This window comes from Nomia melanderi, chromosome 1 (genome assembly GCF_051020985.1).
Source record: "Nomia melanderi isolate GNS246 chromosome 1, iyNomMela1, whole genome shotgun sequence".
NCBI classification, from domain to species: domain Eukaryota; kingdom Metazoa; phylum Arthropoda; class Insecta; order Hymenoptera; family Halictidae; genus Nomia; species Nomia melanderi.
The window spans coordinates 15,487,854-15,509,526 of record NC_134999.1 but is presented as its reverse complement, the minus strand read 5'-3'; the positions used below and the strand labels follow the sequence as shown (position 1 = coordinate 15,509,526).

The window sequence follows — 21,673 nt, the reverse complement described above, 5'->3', positions numbered from 1 at the left end:
ATGGTGCTAAGATTTTTTGATCAGCATCTCTGGACCTTGAGGAATTCCTGGATGGAAGAAATACTTCACTTACTTCGATAACTTGGAAGAGAATTCATTTTTTTAATAAAATTATATTTAATATTCATTTTGACTACACTACAAGAACATTATGTACAAAATATGGCATTACAATTCAGATACTACCGAGTTTTCAGTATCAGAATAATTTATCTTACAATATTTCTTTCAGTATAATTTACTTTGTAGTAAATCTTAAATACACGATTAGACAATTCTACATCTTAGTTGGACAATTCCATTCTATTATTATACAATGACTTAATTGTAGTCAAGAATTTATTATGATTTTCATTCTTCTTAGAACTAACGGAGACCGGCTGAACGGATTTCTTTTGGAAATTCGATAATATATCCAATTGCCTCACAGTACCTCTATTAAATTCTTCAATCTCAGACTGAGGAAGTTTATCAAATATAAACGTTTGTTTTATTCGATTCATGGCCTCTTCTGTAAAGAAACGAAATAATATTAGAATTATATGTGAAAAGAATTTTAAAATAACTGAAGATTTTCAACGCTATAACGCAACAATTAAATTTATAGTTTAAATATACTTAAGTTATCTTTTGAAATTAAAATGGAAGGATTCCCATAAAACATTCACGGAACTAGACTTAACTGATGATGAAACCGAACGAACGGAAATGTAAACATTCCTGTCGGCCCGATAAGTTGAAACAAAATTATAGCTCGTATCACAGCAAGAAAATGAAGAAAAAAACTGAATGAGTTTATCAGTAGAACGCAGTTTTAAAATTAGCTCAACCTGACTTCTATAAAGCAAATACACATACACTTACGTTCATTCTCATGGAGGACAAGGTTATCAAAATTGCTAATGTTCCTCAGGAACAAATGAAAAGAGTCTTCAATATCTGATAACCGAATAACAAAATCAGGATCACATATAGTCAAATGAGCAAGAAATCGAATTCCATCTCTCAATACTTTTATCTGTTTTCTCTTTATGATTGTCCAAGTATTTGGATCAGAAAATTTATCTTGATATACTTCATATATACATTTCGTATTTCTATTTATTGGAGACACTGAATGTTTAAAACAAATACTTTTCAAGTTACAACAGTTTTTTTGTTGTAGAGGAAAATGGTCTGAATAAAGATCCCCAATAGTACTCAGATTCACCTCTGCACATTTAGACAGGGTTTTCATAGTGAATCGTAGCAATTTCATACAACAATTACAACAGTCCAAGGCTTCAGATCTTAGGGGAATCACATCTGTTTGCAGTATGTACTGTACAAACTGTAACAATGCGTTTGTAATATCTAAAGCGACTATTGTGTCAAAATGATGGTTCTCCACTTGTGCCAGAAATATTTGCAATGGACAAGCATCTGAAATAAACATGAAATATAAATACAGGTAGTTAAAAATGTACGTAAAGAGTATAAGTAATTAAATGTAAATGTAATTACAGATAAGTTTGTCATAATAACAGTCGTTCATACCTGGAGTAAAATGTAGTGAACCCTTCCAATTGTTCACTGCCGTTAACTCTATAAAAATAATACCTCCATCAAATACAATTTTATAAAATTCATTTAGACTATCAATAACATTGAAACATATACTGAAATAAACTAGATAATAGGATATAAATGAAATTACGTACCGGAATTAACACAGAGTTTCCTTAAGTATGTTGCGGACTTGGTAAATATTAACATTATATTGCTAAGAAACGAATAACAGTATGGCAGAGGTCTACAAAAGACTATTTCCTTAAATATCTGATAAACATACTCCATTCTGAAATACATGAAATGTTATAAAACCACAAAGGCTAAAATAAGTACTTAATGAGGAAAGATATTGTTCACCTACCCTAGAGAGCAATATCCAACTTTTTTATAGACATTATATACAATCATCATAATCGCACACATAAGTCCACTAAACTGATGAGCTCTTCTCTATATAAACAAATAAAACTTTAATATTATCAATATTGCTTCAATACTTGAAACTTCATACTACTTTCAAAATTATAAAAGTACTTTAAAAATATTTAATCAATTTTTTTATTATTAATACTAACTTTAATCTTTTTATATAGCGTAAAATATTTAAAATTTCAAAACTGAAATTACCGTGGAGCCAACTAAAACGACAAACTGTAAAATCAGTTTCAACATTTCAAAATCTTGACCCTTTTCCAACCATGTATTATAACGAACCATCTGCCGTGAATAACTGTGATAACTTGTATCCCTGTCAGTAAGCAATGGTGTCTTCCCAGCAATATATTTACTAAGATATGTCGACTCCAGAGTCACATATGAAATTATGCCAAACACTCTTCTAACTTCAACACCACGCTCGCAATCGTGCCATGCATTGGCATCGCATACGGATTTCCCATTGAAATCAGAATTCAAGTATAGATCAGAAAAGTAAATATCGTTCATGTCTCGTATATCATCATTTCTCATAGCTTGAAAAATTGTCTGGAGAATGGTGATAACATTCAGGATTAACTCCCTCGCAGTAGAGATTAGCTAAAGAATAATTATCAAGGATAATAATCATTTAATTAAAATGTTATATGTTTATGGATAACAAAATTACCTACTTTATTCATTATCCGTATCGAATTTTCTGATTCAAGCTCAGAATCCGTCTTATTTTGAAGGGCTGCTATTTCTGGTATAATAAATTCCGTCGTAAGTTTCTTATCATCTATCATAGTTGTTACGGGTTTCCCAAGTTCCGGTTTTTCTGCAACGACAGATATGAAATCTTACTTAAACTGTTTATAAAACATGAAATATGTTTGAATATTAAATTTGCACCGAATATTCTACAGGTGTCTTCTTCCTGTAAAATTGGTAAATTTCTTCGTCCAGTTTTTTCTATCATTTGTATATTGATAATAGATTTCTCTGGCTGTGGTGTGTCATATATTAACTTGGAGATATTTTTTAGAGGATAATCTGCAAATATATATTTACAATATATTCGGTATATTTCACATTTCACATACTAATTTCTTATTTATTTGTAATCTGCTCACATGGACTCCAGGTTTTAAGAAAATAACTGGTTTTGTCTTGAATAGTTGCTTGGACACATGAGTCTTTTGCTTTCCTTGGCTTTGTTGTTGAAATTAATGTTCTGGAGATGACAACATTAGTAAGCATAAAATTTCAAGAATGAAACTTATTAAATATCTTCATTAAGTACCTGTTCATTGATGAATTAAATTTACTTTTATTCATAAAAGTATTCAAATTTATGGCACGTGGATCTGTTAATTTAACATTTCCTGTTTCTAATAATTTGCAACGCTCCATTAGATTACCTACTTCAAATGTCTATAGAAAAAAATAAAATTATAACCCATTACATAGAATCTGAAATTATTATATTATATAAAACAGTACCCACCTGTAATTCAAGTTGAGTCTTTAGATGTTCTTTTTCTTTACAAATTGTATTAATTTCTGTTCTATGTTGATTTTCTAGCTCCTCAATTAAACGAATTTTTTCCAATTTATCAGTCTCTGCTCTTAACTGAGTCTGTTGTAACTGATTACGTAGAAAAACAGCTTCTCCCTCTTTCGTTATAAAATCATTTAATAACTTCTTATTTTCAAGTTTTAATTTCTCTAATTCTTTCATGTATTTCGTTTCTGTAATTACAAATTAATTAATGACATATATAAACTTTAGCATTGTATACGAAATGATGTCTTATTATATTACCTGCAAAAACTACACCTCCCTCCAATTTAAATGTTGAATTAGAGACTGTTCTATTCATTAATTTATTTTCAAACTCGTTATAATCGACGGACACTATATTACTTATGTCCTTTGATTTATCCACTTCTTGCCTCTGAGTGATATATAAAGAAGATCTTAATGGTTTATTGGTAACATTGTTTGTATTAGAACCAACTTTACTTGTTGATGGCATATTACATCTTTGCATAAGCGACACATTTTGCTGTTTACTTGTTTGAGTCAAAGTAATCTCTTCCTACCAATAAAGATATCATAGATCATATAATTATAATTAACATAGTAAAATTAAATGCTTAAGCATAAACCAAACCTGTAAACAAGCTTGAGATGTAACAAAATCCATCTCTTCAAAGTCTTCCTCTGCAAAATCGTCACCCCATACATCATCAGATTTTCCAAAGTTTTTATTTTCCACCTCTCTGCCTTTTGCAGAAACGTTTCCTTTCTTTGTATCATATTTGGGTCGTTTAGCCGGCACAGAATACTCATTTTCTCTATTATTTTCTATTCGCTTAAACATGTTACTATTGTTCAATATAAATAAATTAATTTGATCGCGGATAAACCTCTTCTATAATTCTAGCGAATTATCGTATTGAACTGAATTATTTACATCGTTCACATAATTCCAATTAATATTCACTCGTTAAAGTAACCTGTCGCTTGAAGTAACGGGTCCCATATTATGTCAAGTTTTAACAGTTTAATGAATTGTTAAAAAGCTATGACATACGATTACTTTCTTCAACATCTATGTTCATCCTCATCTGATTTTTTTGGAATTTTCTTTATTAATCGATGCCGTAAAAATGGTGCAAAATTCTAAAAGAAAATGAAACATTGCTTTCCATATTAACTGTAAATTTACAATGAGAACGCATCAGCATAATTAACATATGAAAACATTGTATTTAATTAATCAGATGATGCAAATGTCACTCACTGTAGGTATACATAAATACACGTGCTATCACAATGTAGGTATACAAGTGCTTATGCACATACGGAATTAAAGGAACTATTGCCGGTAACAAAATAAATACATTGTGAATCTAGTTCTTTTTTTTTGTCACTAGCATTAGGAAATAAACACTACATAGTGTAAGTGTGCATTTGATCATTATTGGTTGTGAAATATTGTTATGTAACAAATACATAACTACGTATAAACATATATATAAAAAACTTATCATTGTCTCCTGATAAGTGTATCGTATATTTCAGATAACCATTTATATAGTAATTCCAATAATATTGTCGATGATGTTTATGTTTTTAATATTTATTTTGGTTATAAAGAGATATGATAATTAACTATATCGAGAAGACGGTATATTTTTAATTTAAATTTTCACCTGATGTAGGTGATATATATATTTTTTATGTATCTTATTGGAAACTTAAATTAATAATATGCCGTCTTCTCAATACAGTCCATTATCATATCTATTTGTATTCAAAATAAATATTAAAAACATAAAGATCATCGAAAATATTATTGGAATTACTATATAAAAGGTTATCTGAAATATACGATACACTTATCGGGAGATAATGATAATTTTTTTTAGTAATCATATAAAAAGTATGAAATACATCTATTTTTTTCAGAAAAATATAATTTTTCTTACATTTAATCGATACTGCGTCTTAAAATAAATTCGACAACATACTAATGATTCATTAACCATCCTATATCTAAAGTATGTTTGCAATAATATTACATAATTAGTGTACAAATACATTATAAGATATACTTTATTGGAGACAATATCAGTATACGAAAAACTATAACATACATAACATATTCCTATTACAGGAAATTGGGAATGATATTTGAACTCATATTTTGACTGTAATAGTTATATTCTATGTTTCATAGATTTATAGATTTCAATATTATATCAGAATATACGAGTTTAAGCTTTCGTAATGCCGACCACGCCGCAAGCAAGACGAGCACCAGCATTGCCTGTGGTTTTTGACAATTCGTGACCACCTTTGCCAAGATCATCTGGGTCAGCATGGACCTGTTTTAAAAAATGAATGCATACGTAAAGTCAGTTATGATCTGTTAAGGATTTAAATATATTAATCAATAAAAAGAAACATCATTATGCATTATCTTACCACAAGAGTCCTGCCAATTATGCTGTGTTCTCCTTGAAGCTGGATCATCTTATCAGTAATGTTAACATTAGCAACACCGTCTGCACCTGCTTCAACATTTCCTAAATCTCCAACATGACGAACATCTGACTGTGGTCCACCATGTTCTTTTCCTAACGGATTGAAGTGAGCACCAGCACTTGTGCATCCTATTAAATTACATTAAAAAACAATTTTTAAAACAAAAGAATTCGCATGTAAAAACAATTTATATGATCAATATGAATATTAATGTCAAATGAATTTTCAAACAAATTTATAATCATGATTTAATTAATATATTAATAAAAATCATGAAACTCTGCATAGAATAAAGTTAATTAGAATGACAAATTATTTACCTACTAAATATTGCTTTTTCATTGACTTAAACTAATTGGGATGTCATTATCTGTTGACCTCTAAATTTATAAATACTATGCATATAAGTTTTAAGAATATAATTGAACCATTCAATCTTTAAAAATATTATGTTGCATTTATCTACCATACTCAAAATTCTTCAATGACATTTATGTGAACGAGCATGGATTTTACAAATAAAACGTACCATTGGTATTGTCACCAAATTCATGAATATGAAAACCATGCAATCCTTTCTGTAAGCCGCTAACTGAACCGGTGACCTTCACAGCGCTTGAAGCATCCTACATAAGAATTACATTACATGAAATACAAATAAAAATCAATTTAACAGTAAAATGTATATAAAAAAGAAATTCACAAATAATCATTTACCGGTTGTTCGAAGTAAAGAGTGCCTTTGGCATCTCCCTGAAGAACGCACACGGCTTTAACCATTTTCAGAAGTTTCTCGACTGATCAAAACGACGATCGTCACTACAATGTTCCCTGGAACAGTTACCGGCAATTTATGATGTGAAATTAACGTTTTGCTGAATCATGAGCACAAACACATTGGCGTGTAACGTAATAAGTACTTGAACAGATAAAACAGTGACCTTACCAGTTCACTTATATACGATGGCGTGTCGCACTAATTGTAAGTCACAATCAATGAACGATTGATTTGCGAAAATTAAGGCTGTCACAAGAAATTGCAATGATTTCATGGAAAGAGGAATTAAATAGTTTTACTGGAAAGACGCCTTAAACGTAATGTTTACTCCATGCCGATTGTAAATGCAAAACTACAATGTATATACTTCATGACAGAAAAATGTCATAAGCTAACGACCAATAAGAACGCTAGACAGGTGTCCAATCAGAACACGACATAGAAATGCAAAATCTGTTTCTTTGAATATTAAATTTTCATTTAATCATTGTACAAATATCTAACTTGGGCATCGTTATAATAAAACAGTTAGTAAAACCTATGCTTTTTTACTTAATTCTTTAACGTTTAAACTAACGATTTTAATATAGAAAATTTAAACGCGAATTTTCAATATATCTTTCAACATTAACGCGCGCCACAAAACCAAGAGTTGTGATATGCGGACATTTAATAATTAATTTACAGCGCCAAGATTTATACGCGGCTTTAATGGCAATTAATTTGTCTTTCTAGCGCGCGTTCATTGCATTCGCTTTGTTTTATAAGTAACTATTCTTTTGGACGAAATTTATTTCGCAATATACGTATAACAATCTGAAAAGAAATTATTTATATAACAAGGGAATAATTTTCGATTTGAAAAAATTGTTTAACGTAGTTTCGTTACTGCAAGATTAATGATCCGAATAAAAGAGTATCCTACTTTTTACTACAATCAGCGCAGTTTTATTTTCAAAATCGCATTGTACTAATGTTTATATCACAGAATCTTGTTATTTAAGAATGTCGTTTTTCATATTTAGTGTTTCCAGAAAGAGAAGAGTGGGGCAGAGATGCATGTATTGTGTTCAGCGGTTACGCAAGATAAAATGTAAAATATGTTTAATATAATAAATGAAAAGATTTATCTTATTTTTATTTTCAAAACTGAAATATACATCGATTATAATACGTTGCAATGAGAAATCTAAAGAAAAATGAATTATAAGCGAAATAGTGAATAGATAAGAAATGAAAAAATACCATGATTATATCTGCATCTATGTCGAATGAATATGGCGATTCCATAAAAATGGGTTACCTTATTATTACAAGTGACTGTAAGCTGGGTTATCAAACATACGAAATGTTCCCGACAGCGTGTACGATTACAGGCGTTAGTTAAAGCATTCGTAATGCGCAAGTCGCTTAATAAATATGCGATTTGTATTATCACTGTGTCCTTGCCGCGTAGGTGGACGATTATCACGATAAGTAGGACAATTTTGACAGGGAAACTTGGTTAGTTGAACTGTTGCGAAAAGTACAAGGAGCACCCTGTTTTTGTAGTCATTAGTAATAAGACGTACTTCAAAGAGGAAGGATGCATGAAATCAAATCTCTGATGAACATAAAAGTGGTTGAAATATAAACTGAAAAATGAGCTGGTTACGAAATAGTCCGCTGAGGACTAGTTTTAGCAAGCAACGATCAAGAGACTCTCCACCAAAAGACGCTGATCCATCAGCATGTTATGACAGCTTCTGTAAACATTGGCAGCAAGCTTATGAAATCATTTTACATACATCTGTGAGTTCGATTTTTAAAGTTTCAGAGAAATTAGAAAGTGTTTTTGAATGACGTTTTGCACTATGTCTTTTTATTTATGTTTTTCGTGAATGAAGAGAATAACATGAGTGTGTACAAAAATGATATATAATTATATTCTAAATCAACTTGATCCACTATAGACAATTGAATGAAACATGTTTTACATCTATTTTTTCTTATCACATATATCTAGCTTCTATTAAATTGTAAGAATGTTGGTATTTATGTAAAAAGTTAGGGAAAGCTACAAAATCATATATAATTTTAATTAAATATATGATTATGTTTATACAGCCGCCTAAGGGAATACCTAACCAGGATGATGTCCTCGGAGTCGTCAATCATATAGATCATATGGTAACACTTTTAATATTAGAATTACGAGATTCTCGTACTTACAACAATTATCGACAATCTACGACAGCGACACATTCTCCTTGTTTGGAATACTTGTTAAGCGAAAATCTTCTTGTTAAACTATATGATTGGAGCATACATACTGGAAGGTAGACATTTTTTTATATTATGAATAATTAAAACATTATATTCTGATCTTATTGCTAGAATAGTGTTAAATGTATTAATTGTTTAATTGACTAATTAAATAAAAACGTTAATTACTTACAACTTTATTATTAGTTAGTTTATTGAGCTAATGTAGATAAACAGTGTGACAGTGATTGTTCTTTATCATATTTATGAATGAAAAGCAGAAGTTCCTATATTTGACTTCTGTTTTGTTTACTTTATTGTTTTGTCCCATTTATGACTGTTTTCAACATTTGCTATCACTCAATTTATTTCTACATATTTGTAAGTTATTATTATCATCTATTATCAGACTTTTGCTTGGTGCATGTTAAAAGAAGAAAACCTGTTAGATTCTGATAGGTAGAGATAATAAAAATAAGTAGAGATATATATTGACATATATATGTTACAATGTTGTTTACATTTCACTTTAAAATGTGAATTGTCATTGCAGATTTAACAATGCTGTACGTTTGGAGCAATTAAAACTTTATGAATTATTAGTATCGCATAGTAGTATTCTTCTTGCCCATGAACCAGTTGCCAGACCATTGTTACGATTACTTGAAGATTGTGCAAATGATATCATGCCATTAGAAGTAGAAAAGAAACTGGTAGTGTTATTAAATCAATTATGTGTGACTTTAATGCAAAACATGGCATTACTTGATTTATTTTTCCATCCAACGGCAGTAGGAAAAAACAAGTTGGTAGAACATTCATTTTTTCTTTAGAAAAATGTTTGTTTAATAAATTTTAATCTACTCTTAATATTGATGTACTTTTCCAGATTTATTATCTTTACGTTATTAATACCACATGTACATAGAGAAGGTGGTGTAGGACAGCAAGCACGTGATGCCATGTTACTTTGCATGTCTCTTTCCAAGAAAAACGATGAAGTTGGAGTATATATCGCAGATCATTCTAATATATGTCCTGTATGTACTATTTGCTAAAATTAAATTGATTTAAAAATTAATAGAATTCGGAAGATTTATAAATATAATGATGCATATCACATCTTGTCTAAGCTGTGATTTATACATAATATAATACAAATTTTATTTAATCAGGTGTTAGCAACAGGGTTAAGCGGATTATATTCACTGCTGCCTAGAAAGTTAGACATCGAGACAAATGATTGGCATCGATTGACACCAGACGATGTTAATGATTTACCAGCATTGATGCATCTAATGAATTCTTTGGAATTCTGTAATGCAGTTGCACAGGTTGCACATCCTTTGGTTCAGAAACATTTATTGGAATTTTTGTACCATGGTTTTTTGGTACCTGTTATGGGACCAGCTTTGTTACAGGTGAGCGTACACATATTTTCTATTAATCAATGTAGTCGAAAACAAATACATGTTTTTATAAAAGATTTATCACTGCATTTACGTAAATAAATGCATAATTTTTTATTGTGTTACAACTATAAAGGATATCTAGTAAAGTTTATATATACAGGCAATTTTTTACATTATATTTGCATGTGGTGAAAGAAGGTATTTACAAAGTGTCATTAGTTAATTTTATCAAACGAAATTGAAAATAGATCATATTCGAGTTACATCATGAATACTTCTGATTGCATAAATTAATTTATTCAAATATTTCGTGTTTATTAAATTATCGTAATTCACATTTTCTATAGAAATTATATCCACCTAAATATTTATTTTGCTCGTTTATTTAAAAGAATTCGTTAAATAAGGTATGGTCTTTCATACAATTTATATCACATAGACTGTTGTAGGCACATACTTATACAATGTCTTAGCTAAAACATGTGTTGTCAAATGCATATAGAATTGTCAATATGGTGATGGTGAATCTACGTTTTTGTGCCTAATGCTAGTAATATTCAAATTGTTTATGTTGTAATATGGTTGTGGTGACTATCCGATGATATTTTTATGGTGTTCAGGATTCTCTTGGTTTGACCATAGAACAGCTAGATGCACAAGAACATTGGGTTAGTACGAAACACCTTAATTAGTACGACAATTTAGAACAGTGAATAAAATTTCAGTAAAGCTTACATAAAAATATACATAACATGTGTAAAGCGTATTTGTAACTTCATAAATATGTAACTACATTAAGTGTAGTCAACTGTTTTTTTGAAATATACAATGGTATTAAACTATGAACATAAATTTGAAAATGAATAAGAACAATTAATTAATGAAAATTTAAGCTTTTACTGAAATATTATGCCTTAACATATTACATCTTTAAAATACATGTAAATAAGGCAATAACTTATGAACCACATACACCTAAGCTACAGTCTTATATATTGAATAAAAAAAGGGTATTAAATATAATTAATTCTTAATATAAAAAAAATTATATATTTTTGTAATATATTTTTGTATGATATGTGGTTTAGAAGTTAAAGATGCGCTTACAGTACATTAATTTAAAATTCACTAAAATTGTAACCTTCATCATTTTTCTTGCTTTTCATCTCATAGGTAAAGTTATGTATTATTTCTCTAATTATAAATATTTACATATCTACTTTTCCTGCTATGCTTAGTTATAGATATGTATAACATAATTAAAATACCATACAAGGTGTGTACCAGTGGTGGCCAAACCTTATTACTATAAGAAACGTATGCTTATTAGAAATAATCAACTGTTGCATCCTCTACTGCAATGTTACTTGGAGCTTATAAAAATACAGAAGTTACAATAAAGCTTTGAGAATCTGTATGTATTCTACAAACGGTAGTTTGGCCTCCATGGGTATATACTATTTTCATTAATATTGCTATGTTACATTTATAAACATTGATTTACATTTATTATAAGCCATGAAATATTGAACTGTTGTGCCTATTAAGAAAAAGTACTGCTTTCATGTTATAATTATGTTTTTAATTAATTACATAACTATTTATGTGTGATAAAGGATTTCAGAGATTGTATACCATTTGAAATTATTTCGTATTAATAAAATGGAGTGTGTGTTTGTTTTCAATTAAACCAATTAACTTTTCACATATTTTTTTATAAAGACTAATGTCCTTCTTTTACCACAAAATAAAGGCTTTATATTATATTGCATTAACTGTTAAATATCCCAAATCATAATTTTAGTATTAGGTACAGTAACAAGCTTTTTCTTTAATTCAAAATTTTGAATATACTTTATATGTTAATCATGAACTTTTAAATATTTATAAATATTTTTGGAGAATAATTTGAAAAGATATAATTATTTAATGTGAATTCGTATGATGTTATAGATGACTAACTTTTTAATCTTACAGGCAACTGTGGATGAATTGGTTGCAGCCACAGCTTACTTTGATTTATTTCTACGATCTGTAACCGAACCTGGTCTTTTACGTTCACTTGTTCGATTTTTATTAGAAGATAATTATGATGAGTGCAGAATATTAGATAGTCTTATCCAGAGGATATCATCAAGATCGAGGGTATATTTTTAATACTAAAAAATAGAATCAGCATAAAATATAGCGTAAAAATAAGTTATAATTTCTTTTTAATATTTTTGTATTTCAGTTATGTATAGTAACCCTGGCGCTATTTGAAACTTTGGTCAACTTAAATTGTGAAGATGTTATGTTAGAATTATGTTTAGCTGCATTGAGTCCTTGTTCTCATGTGATGCTTTCTCAGCGTAGAAGACTAAGGGATATAGATCCATTCGGACGTGCCGCTGAAAAGTTTTTGTCGTTAACGCCAACCTGTTGTTCACCGCTTGCATCTGTAAATTCTCAATTCAATTCATTACCTAATAACACAACGCAAGAAGAAAATTCAAATACTACGTCTGAATCTTTCAAGTCATTGTCCACGTCTATAAATTATGGTGCAAGAATAACGGATAGTTTGTACGGAAATTATCATGCATACTTATGTGATGCTCGACAAAAAATAAGAGCTTGTCGTATTGCCTGTTCCAACTGGTCATGTCAATATAACGGAGAGTTATCAATGCATAGTACCACTAGCAGTGCGACAACTTTAATAGACGATAATGCGTTAGCGGATCAACCACAAAAAAAAGTTGAAACAACCAAAACTTTATCATTAGAAAGATTAAAACCGTCAACACTGTTAAGTGGAATTACCGAAAATTCATCAATAGATAATATTTTAATTAATATTCAATCGTTGGTAGATGGGAAGGAATTAAATGCGAAAGAGAAAGAAGAAGAAAAGATGGAGACTGAAGCAACAGGTATAGAGTTGTCATTAGAGGAACAAGCAAAATTGGATGCAGACATTGCTGAATTGTTAAACGAAGACATTGAAATATTAGAATCTATTAAAGACATGTCATTAGTAGATAAAAAGGAACCTGATAGCGGTATTGATGATTCCAATACCGCAATGAATTCACTTTTATCATTGGGGGAAAGTAGTGGATACGAAAGTTTTGCATTTAAGGGTTCATCAGAGTCGACTCCAGACAATGAACCTAGCGAAGATCGAATAAGTGAGCAGGACAAAATAGAAATTGAATTAAATAAAGATCACGGTATTCTTCTTCATAATGTCATGGAATCGAGTTCAATGATATCAGAAGAATTAACAGCGACTAAACAAAGTAAAGATACTTATCGTCAAGATGTATTTAATGGGCAGCCTAATGTCGGTATATTTTTGGATGTTCTTCTAAGAAAGCTAGAGTGTATGACAAGTAATAATTTATATGTTAATTTACACTTAACTGGTCTTATCAGTAGATTGGCAATATACCCTCAGCCTTTATTACAATCATTTCTCCTAAATCATTCTTTGGTATTCCAACCTAGTATTAGGTCGCTTTTTCAGGTTTGTAGCCACATAATTATGCCATATGTAAAAGTAAACGATAAAACTTTATAGTGTTAAACAAAATGGTTTTGCCTTTTAGGTACTTGCCTCGTTAAAGCATAAAATAGATCAGTTTCTATCTCAGCATAACAATGTAGACGTATTAGTAGAACAAGCACGATTATTTCTCATTAGTCGTGAAGATAAATTAGTAAATGCCAGAAAAAATGCACTAGAAGCTGCTGCCCATGCTGCACCCGTTAAAAGAAATTCTTTGAGCGGAGAACCATTTTCAAGAGGTATGATTCGTTTCATGATTACTTTTATAATGTAACATAGTTTCTTACACCTTTTATTGACATTTACGTTTCATATGTGCGTGCATTACATAAGTTAATATCGAATTATTTTAACATCTGTTTTGCTCTCTGGAAGTATTCAAACGATGTAGGTATAATCATGAAAAATAATGCATATTGTTTGGCCATTATTATTAAACTTAAATATTAAATTTAAAAATGAAACTTAAGGTATTATGTTTTCAGGTGAAAGTAAGAGGTGGAGTTTTACATCGTCCTTTACACAAATGCTTAGAAGATCAAGTAATAACTCCGGTTCGAGTAGTTTAAGCAGCACTGTTAATCAACCAACCGGTGTATCGGAAGAACAGTTAGAAGCTACTGGACATGGTTCCGGATACCGGTAAATATTTTTAAACTTAATGTTCTTTATGTAATTTATTATTCTATAAACTTATATATATATATATTTACAGAAACGTTATCTCAAATAAGTAAATAGAATTATAAACCTTTTTATAAAAAATGAATCAATTGTTTAAGGATTCTATTAATAAAATTGTTTATTTAATAGGTATTATACGAAAACGTCCTGGGAATCCCCAAACGAAGTAAGTCCAGTACAAAATGTGGTCTTATGTGCAGTTATATTAGACGAATGGCTAAAAGAATTAGCTGCTATTACGCAGGAACATGCCATTATGTCGTTTACGCATAGTTTGGAGTCTAAAGTGTAATGTGTAAGATCATCACATTTACAAATTAAAATTTAGTCGACAATAGAAAGAATATATTCAAAATAATTTTCCCTTTCACAGGGTTTTCACAAGTAAATGTGATATATTGTTAAAATTATAAATTATGAGTTCACATTCTACTGATTAGAATGATTTTATGTAGAGTTATTGTTTAATGAAATGTAAAAATTATATACAGGATGTTGCCTGCAGATACAAAGAAAAAGATAATTATGCTATCTTATTTTACAAACATAGGTGTTATAGGCAAAGTAATTGCCTTTTGAATTTTTAGATGCATTTTTATTTCTCTTAAAGTTGTCATTTGTATACAGAATTAAGTTATTCGATTTTGTATTAATGATGGAGCATAATGTAACAAATTTTCTGTAATACGTGTTCTTAAAGTACTAAGTCCTTATAACCGATATCGAAAGAATTTTATTATGAAAACTGACATTTAGAGCAATTTCCTGTTCAATATACATGTATTATTAATTAACTTTTTATTATGTATGTTACAAATGAAATCACTTTACTTCGATTCTTTTTGAATGCACACAACAATTTAACTTAAATAGTTAAAGAATATACATAAATTAAAAAAGTGCCAAGCCAATACCTTAATATGGTATAATATATTTAACATTTTGGAAATTGTTCCAAATGTTTTTCACAACTTAACGATCAAATAATTTTTATGAAAAATTAGTTTTATAAAAGAAACGAGTAATATACGTAAACATACGACATTAAAATATTTTACACTTAAGATCAGTGCATACTATAAAAGAATTAGAATTTTTATCTTCATTATTTGTACTTAATTTATTACACGAACAAACTTATGCAATTATTGATTAATCTGTGTACAGAAGTATGTTTTAAATATTTAGTAGCACAATAGTTTGATCGTTGCATATGTAACATCATATTTTCAAATAAAAGCTTTATCACAGCTTCTTTCCAAAAATTATACATTTAATGAAACTAATTTCTATTTAATATTTCTATAAATTTTTCTCAACGATTAGTTTTATGATCATAAATTATTGAAAATCATAGTTATATGTGAAATATTTTCGTAATTTCCATAAAACTTATGTTGATTCAATATTGAATTTTTGGAAAAACTGCTTATGGTTGAAGGGTTGTTTGAGAAAGTAACATTACATATGCATCAGTCTACTATATATAGGGTAATTCCGGGTGAGATGGCACTGCGCTTGAGATGGCCCCATCTCATTAAAATTGTCAAATATGTTCAATTTTTTTGAGTGGTATACTAAATCTTGTACAGAGATCTATTTAACTATCCTTCTTATATAGGTATATTTATTTTCATAAATATGTTTTATTTTTTGTTAGGTATAAATAACATTTATGATGTACACCTGGCCCTCGATTTACGCGAACTCCATTCCACGTGGATTCGTTTCACGCGAATGAAAATCGCATAAATAGAATCTGTTGGTACAAGAAAAAATAAAATATTGGAAAGAATAGTTGGTATAAGTTTTAGAAATACATATTTATTTCACATAGCCCAACAAAAGAAACAATAATTATGATATTTCAGAAAATGAGAGTCAGGTGTATTAATCACGTGTATCTTTTTAAAAAAGTGGTCCATCTCTCCCTCACTTACTCTAGACATAAATTTGTACCTCAAATAATGACTTTAAGTAGACGTAATTAATAATTAATATATAAGTCTATGTTGAAAGAATTTAATGACATAAAATACATTCAACGACACTCATATTTTATATCAGTTGAATATAATAATTTTGCAATAATTTTATTCATCTTGTATTGTATACAATATAAGGGGTAATTAATTTTCACATTATAAGAAATAAAACCTAACTACTACTTACATTACAATATGACAAACCGAAAGTCAATACTTGCCAATATTATTGCACAAATATTTAATGCTTGCCTCTGTATGAATAACATATCAAAGTTTAATTGTTAATAGATCGAATAATCCAGCTCAATTTTGTTGATAAACATTAGACTTCATGTATATGATATATGAGTGCAATCGTTAACGAATTATAATAATTAAGTGGCAATTAATGGCAGTGACAGTGCAAAATGTATATCAAAAAATATTATAATTGTATATTATGTTTAGAACTTTATGGAACGAGATATTTTTTGATCACTTTAAAATTTACATTTAGTATACAATACTTGCCGTAATGTGATATTAAACTAGGGCCTCGATAAATTTTCTGACCTTTAATACCTTTATTTTTGTTTCATTCTAAAAATATTAAATGCATGTAAAATATTTCATAATATTGAAAGAAATGATGTGTAATTAAATACTATTATCAGTTTTATGTAATTTAATGATTGCTTAAAGTGTTTGATTATAATGCATGTTATGATATTATTTTATTTAATTATATTAACAGTTTTTAATACAATGTTAACAGTAATAATTTGTTTATATTTATAAGAAATCGTTAATAATAAATAATTTATTCATAGTAACATTTTAATGATTATTTTTATAAATTTTCAAATATAACGTGTGTTTTCTTCTACAGAAAATGTTTCATATGATATAATTCATCAAATACATGCAGTATTTTCAAACAACTACATGTGCTTGACGTTTATTGGGGGAAAGCAATATCATATTTATTATTAATTTAACTTCTGAATTTTTGTTACGTTTAAAATTGTTGATATATTAAAGGAATAAAATATTCTATTGTGATGACTAGATAATTTCTACATAACTTCAATAATATAATTTTTTAACAATTAAGTAAAAATATTCGCCTCATAAATACAATTTATTGCTTAAATTAGAATTTTTGTAATAAAACTAAATAATGTAAGGAATTAATTCAATTTGGTAGTTATATCATAAAAAAATATTATTCTTTGCTTGAAATTATATACATGCATTTTTATTCAATTTTGTTCAATTTGTTATGTGACAATTATATAATTTACAAGTTCATAATTGATTATAAAATAGGTTTTTGTTAATCAAATATTGGTTTCCTTTTAATAAGACAGTTAAAATAATTATAAAAATTGAATCACATAAAATGTAATGTACATATAAATTTTGAAAAACCAATGTTATCCGTCTGAATTGTACATTGTAAATATAATATATAATAGAGTATATATTATTGTGTTATATTGAAAATGTTTTAATAAAAAACAATGTATAAAAATTTAACTATTATAACTTATGACAAATGAAATATAACATTTACTCTCCCTATCGATCTTTATTTATTTAGTTTACAGAAATAGCTGTAACTTGGTAACATGATCAAACAGAAAATATTTATATACATTTTTTTTATTTTAGTATGTTGAATCCACCGGTAAAATCGTACTCCGATATTTTAATGCCTACTTCCTATATAAATTTCATAAAACAGAAATATATAACTGAAATAAATATATGTGTCTTTTGTAATAGAAACAATTTTATTAATTTACATTTTATTATAAAACAGTGCAATTTCGTATTTACAAATAATAATTTGATAACGTGTTTTTCTTTCATTATACGTAATGAAACGAATACAAAAATTACAAATGGATATTATTAATTTGTAGTTTTATATGAAATAAATAATTTTAATTGAAAATATTTTATTATTCAATCACAAAAAATTTTAAGTCGTCCGATCGGAAAGATCCAATCGTTGCAATGCTTTGGCTGCTTTTGTTGAACATGGAGCTCATAGAAATCGCGGAACCAGAAAAAAGGCTAGTCTTAGTCAAGAGTCACTAGATTACCGGTTGTTAACATATTTAATTTTTTTTACAGATATTTAGATTTATGTACTCATTTCTCATGGTGCATATAATAAAATTAACTGCATATATATACGTGTATGTATAACAAATGTCTTCTAACTACGATAATGTGTAGTACTGAGAGGAATTTGACATAAGCATTGTGGGTGCGATTAATCATCGTGATCTCATAGTTTCAAGCACTTAAATGTCACCAATTGGTTTTTTGTATTATTATTGACAATCTTGTACGTCAAATATTACTTTGCTAATTGTCGCCACGCCTAAATTAATACAAGGGTGTATTATATAAATACACCTTATAGAAATTTATGTTAATCATATTATTTTTACTTCAATATATTTTATGGAGATTATGATAATCATTTATTTTTATACGGAATATGCGGCTTTGACAGCACTTCCCAATTTTTTTAAAGTTTTACTGTGTAGTTAGTTTAGATGTTACACTTTGCTGTGTCATATCTTATTTTGTTATCCTGAATATAATATATGTAAAAATTTTGAAAACACCATGGACTGTCAACTGAAGCAAACTGTTTCATCTTATCAGTATTGTCACGTTATCTAGGTTTTAGTGGATTAGATAACTAAACTGTTGTTCTTTTCTCATTATCAACAGGTTCACACATAGTGTACTGTGATATAAAAAGTATTCATGCCTTTTTGCTTGGAAAATTATACAACTAATAAAATGGAGGAATATGCTGTATTATCAGATGTGTCCGTAGTAGATGTTTATGATATTGCTTCAGAAATAGGAAAGGAATGCGAGAAATTAATAGACTCTTTCGGAGTACAATCTGTGACCAATCTTATGCCAAAGGTGATACACGCATTGGAGTTGTTAGAAAATCTTGCGACCAAAAATGAACGAGAAAATACAATAGTTCAAGAGTTACGAGCAAAGATTTCCCATTTGGAAAGTGACAAGATTGAAAAAGCCGAGGATAGGCAAAGATTTGAAAAAGTATTTCACTTAAAGAATTTCCAAACATTATTTTTGGTTTACTTGTTTATTCATGAACGTGTAATTATTACGTAGGAACTAGAACAAATTGAGGAACATTGGAGGCAAGAATCTCGTGACTTAGTGGGAATGGTTACAAGATTACAGGAAGAAAATAGACGATTAGCAGAAGCACTTCAAGAATCACGTAGTGATAGTCAGTACAGCAGTAAACAAAGTACTAACAACCTACCTTTTATTTACTAACACAATATCGAAAATATTATAAGGGTAAGGTATTTAAAATTAACATTTTCAAGTAAGAATTGTTTTAAAATACTTGAAGAAGCTTGATTTAATTCATCTTGTGTTTCTTTGAAAACAAGTAACTTTTATTCGATTCGTTCTTCTTTTTAGAATGACCATGTTAAATTGTTGCAACAATTTTAAATGCCTCACCTTGTATTCATGCGCGTATATGCATGTATTATTAATTACACAAATATATTTTTAGCTTTTACAGCTAGTCAAGAAGTTGATGTAACGGTATTACAACATTTAAGATCCATGATAGATAAACAAAGAGAACAAATTCGTGCAAGGGACAAAGAGATGTTACAGAAGAATATGGAAATAGAAAATGTAAATTGGTACTTACGTTCATATGTAATTCGATATAAGTAGTAATAGAATATTACTAACAGTATATGATATTATCAAAGGCAGCTCAATTAGTCTTTCTTTAGTTTTTGCATTGTTTTAACCAATGGAAAAATGCATTTTATTCTAACATATTTTGATTTTCTCCATAGTTAACAGCACAAGTAGAGAAACTCGGAGTTGTAGGGCGAGAATTGAAACGTAAACAACGTCAAGCGCAAATGCAGGCCCGTGGTTTAGTTGAAGAAAGAGCCGATTTCTTGGCTCAGTTGCAAGACCAAAATCGTGAACTGATCAGTTTACGAGGCCGTCTTGGTTTAGCGAAAAAAGAAAATGAAGACTTAAGTAAATTACCAGGATGCCCAGATCTAACAAACAAAGCTGTCTATGATCTTGATGATCCTGATAGACCAAGGTTTACTACTGCAGAATTAAAAGAAATATTACATGAACGTAATGAACTTAAAGCCAGGGTTTCAGACTTAGAGGATGAACTAGAACTGTATCGACCAAAGCCAGAAACGTATGCCATTATTTTTAAATTGTGGTTTTACACCAAAATTATGTTATAACTGTTATTCTTTTGCAGTGTTGAAGAAGATAAAGATGCTCCAGTTCAAGGACCACTTCCTTATGAGCCAGATGATGCACCTTGGAAGAAAACTTCTGAATCTGGAATTCGTAAATTGTAAGTATTTCAAAGTATTGTAATTTTCATTATAATAAACACTTAGTAATAAAATTTATTTTCCAGTTTCCGGAAAATATTCTCAGAGTCTAGCAGTAGCTTTTTAGTTGGTAGTAGTCCACGCAGAAGTCTTTCTAGTCTATCAAAGATGGCCCTCTCTGGAAATAGTACATGCGATGAGTCTGTATAATGGTTTCCTTTAAGCAACGATTAAGTAACATTGAACATTTTACATGAATTAGTTGAACATAATGTCCTTAAATCAACATATAGTATTTTGTTTTTTTTTTTTAAATAATGATTATGCCTTTACAAACTTTTTTCCTAAACATTCATAAGCTTTTTTTAATACTAGACAACATTAGATATTGTAGTTAAGTAATATGAATTTTAGATAGTTATATGAATATGAAGCATTCAGATACATGCATGCATCGATATACTTTTATTTACTGTCTACATCGATTAAAAATGAACTTTATCTATATACATATATATTCTTGCGTTGAAAATTGAATTAGCATTCCTTGCAAACTTCTACATGATAAATCAGGATAAACAATACAATTGGATAGGAGATT

The 21,673-nt window shown here is 28.8% G+C and overlaps 4 protein-coding genes across 15 annotated transcripts; 2 read left to right on the top strand and 2 right to left on the bottom strand.

The window, feature by feature from the left end:
• Positions 1-69: 69 nt before the first annotated feature.
• Positions 70-5,423, bottom strand: mus304 (mutagen-sensitive 304). 5 transcript variants are annotated; one of them, XM_031985954.2, is made up of 14 exons: positions 4,449-5,423; positions 4,146-4,359; positions 3,794-4,070; positions 3,476-3,720; positions 3,272-3,402; positions 3,102-3,202; positions 2,881-3,021; positions 2,661-2,806; positions 2,179-2,586; positions 1,913-2,001; positions 1,701-1,837; positions 1,537-1,584; positions 865-1,422; positions 70-511 (listed from the first exon to the last, which is right to left on the bottom strand). In XM_031985954.2, the coding sequence occupies exons 2-14, from the start codon at positions 4,353-4,355 to the stop codon at positions 285-287; spliced, it is 2,718 nt and encodes a 905-aa protein (XP_031841814.1). In that variant the 5' UTR covers positions 4,356-4,359; positions 4,449-5,423; the 3' UTR covers positions 70-284. The 5 variants fall into 5 exon arrangements, with proteins under 5 accessions (XP_031841814.1, XP_031841815.1, XP_076222767.1 ...); XM_031985955.2 differs by having other exon boundaries at positions 4,146-4,346; XM_076366652.1 differs by having other exon boundaries at positions 4,146-4,691; positions 4,779-5,423.
• A 152-nt stretch (positions 5,424-5,575) lies between these two features.
• Positions 5,576-7,102, bottom strand: Sod1 (superoxide dismutase 1). Of its 2 annotated transcripts, XM_031985950.2 has the most exons (5): positions 6,972-7,102; positions 6,743-6,856; positions 6,555-6,651; positions 5,966-6,153; positions 5,576-5,865 (listed from the first exon to the last, which is right to left on the bottom strand). In XM_031985950.2, the coding sequence occupies exons 2-5, from the start codon at positions 6,803-6,805 to the stop codon at positions 5,755-5,757; spliced, it is 459 nt and encodes a 152-aa protein (XP_031841810.1). In that variant the 5' UTR covers positions 6,806-6,856; positions 6,972-7,102; the 3' UTR covers positions 5,576-5,754. The 2 variants fall into 2 exon arrangements, with proteins under 2 accessions (XP_031841810.1, XP_031841809.1); XM_031985949.2 differs by lacking the exon at positions 6,972-7,102 and having other exon boundaries at positions 6,743-6,939.
• A 436-nt stretch (positions 7,103-7,538) lies between these two features.
• On the top strand, positions 7,539-17,330 carry LOC116431061 (FHIP family protein AGAP011705). 4 transcript variants are annotated; one of them, XM_031985943.2, is made up of 12 exons: positions 7,541-8,594; positions 8,910-9,121; positions 9,601-9,852; positions 9,937-10,087; positions 10,223-10,468; positions 11,080-11,127; positions 12,437-12,604; positions 12,693-13,970; positions 14,053-14,251; positions 14,388-14,399; positions 14,498-14,654; positions 14,826-17,330. In XM_031985943.2, exons 1-12 carry the CDS (start codon positions 8,445-8,447, stop codon positions 14,986-14,988), a joined length of 3,036 nt encoding a protein of 1,011 aa, XP_031841803.1. In that variant the 5' UTR covers positions 7,541-8,444; the 3' UTR covers positions 14,989-17,330. The 4 variants fall into 4 exon arrangements, with proteins under 4 accessions (XP_031841807.1, XP_031841803.1, XP_031841805.1 ...); XM_031985947.2 differs by lacking the exon at positions 9,601-9,852 and having other exon boundaries at positions 7,539-8,594; XM_031985945.2 differs by lacking the exon at positions 11,080-11,127.
• Positions 17,331-18,657: 1,327 nt separating this feature from the next.
• Rilpl (Rab interacting lysosomal protein like) lies at positions 18,658-21,607 on the top strand. Of its 4 annotated transcripts, XM_031985958.2 has the most exons (8): positions 18,658-18,744; positions 18,806-18,870; positions 19,418-19,765; positions 19,841-19,982; positions 20,259-20,386; positions 20,557-20,927; positions 20,994-21,092; positions 21,159-21,607. In XM_031985958.2, the coding sequence occupies exons 3-8, from the start codon at positions 19,454-19,456 to the stop codon at positions 21,280-21,282; spliced, it is 1,176 nt and encodes a 391-aa protein (XP_031841818.1). In that variant the 5' UTR covers positions 18,658-18,744; positions 18,806-18,870; positions 19,418-19,453; the 3' UTR covers positions 21,283-21,607. The 4 variants fall into 4 exon arrangements, with proteins under 4 accessions (XP_031841818.1, XP_031841819.1, XP_031841816.1 ...); XM_031985959.2 differs by having other exon boundaries at positions 18,722-18,870; positions 19,841-19,961; XM_031985956.2 differs by having other exon boundaries at positions 18,722-18,870.
• Positions 21,608-21,673: the final 66 nt, after the last annotated feature.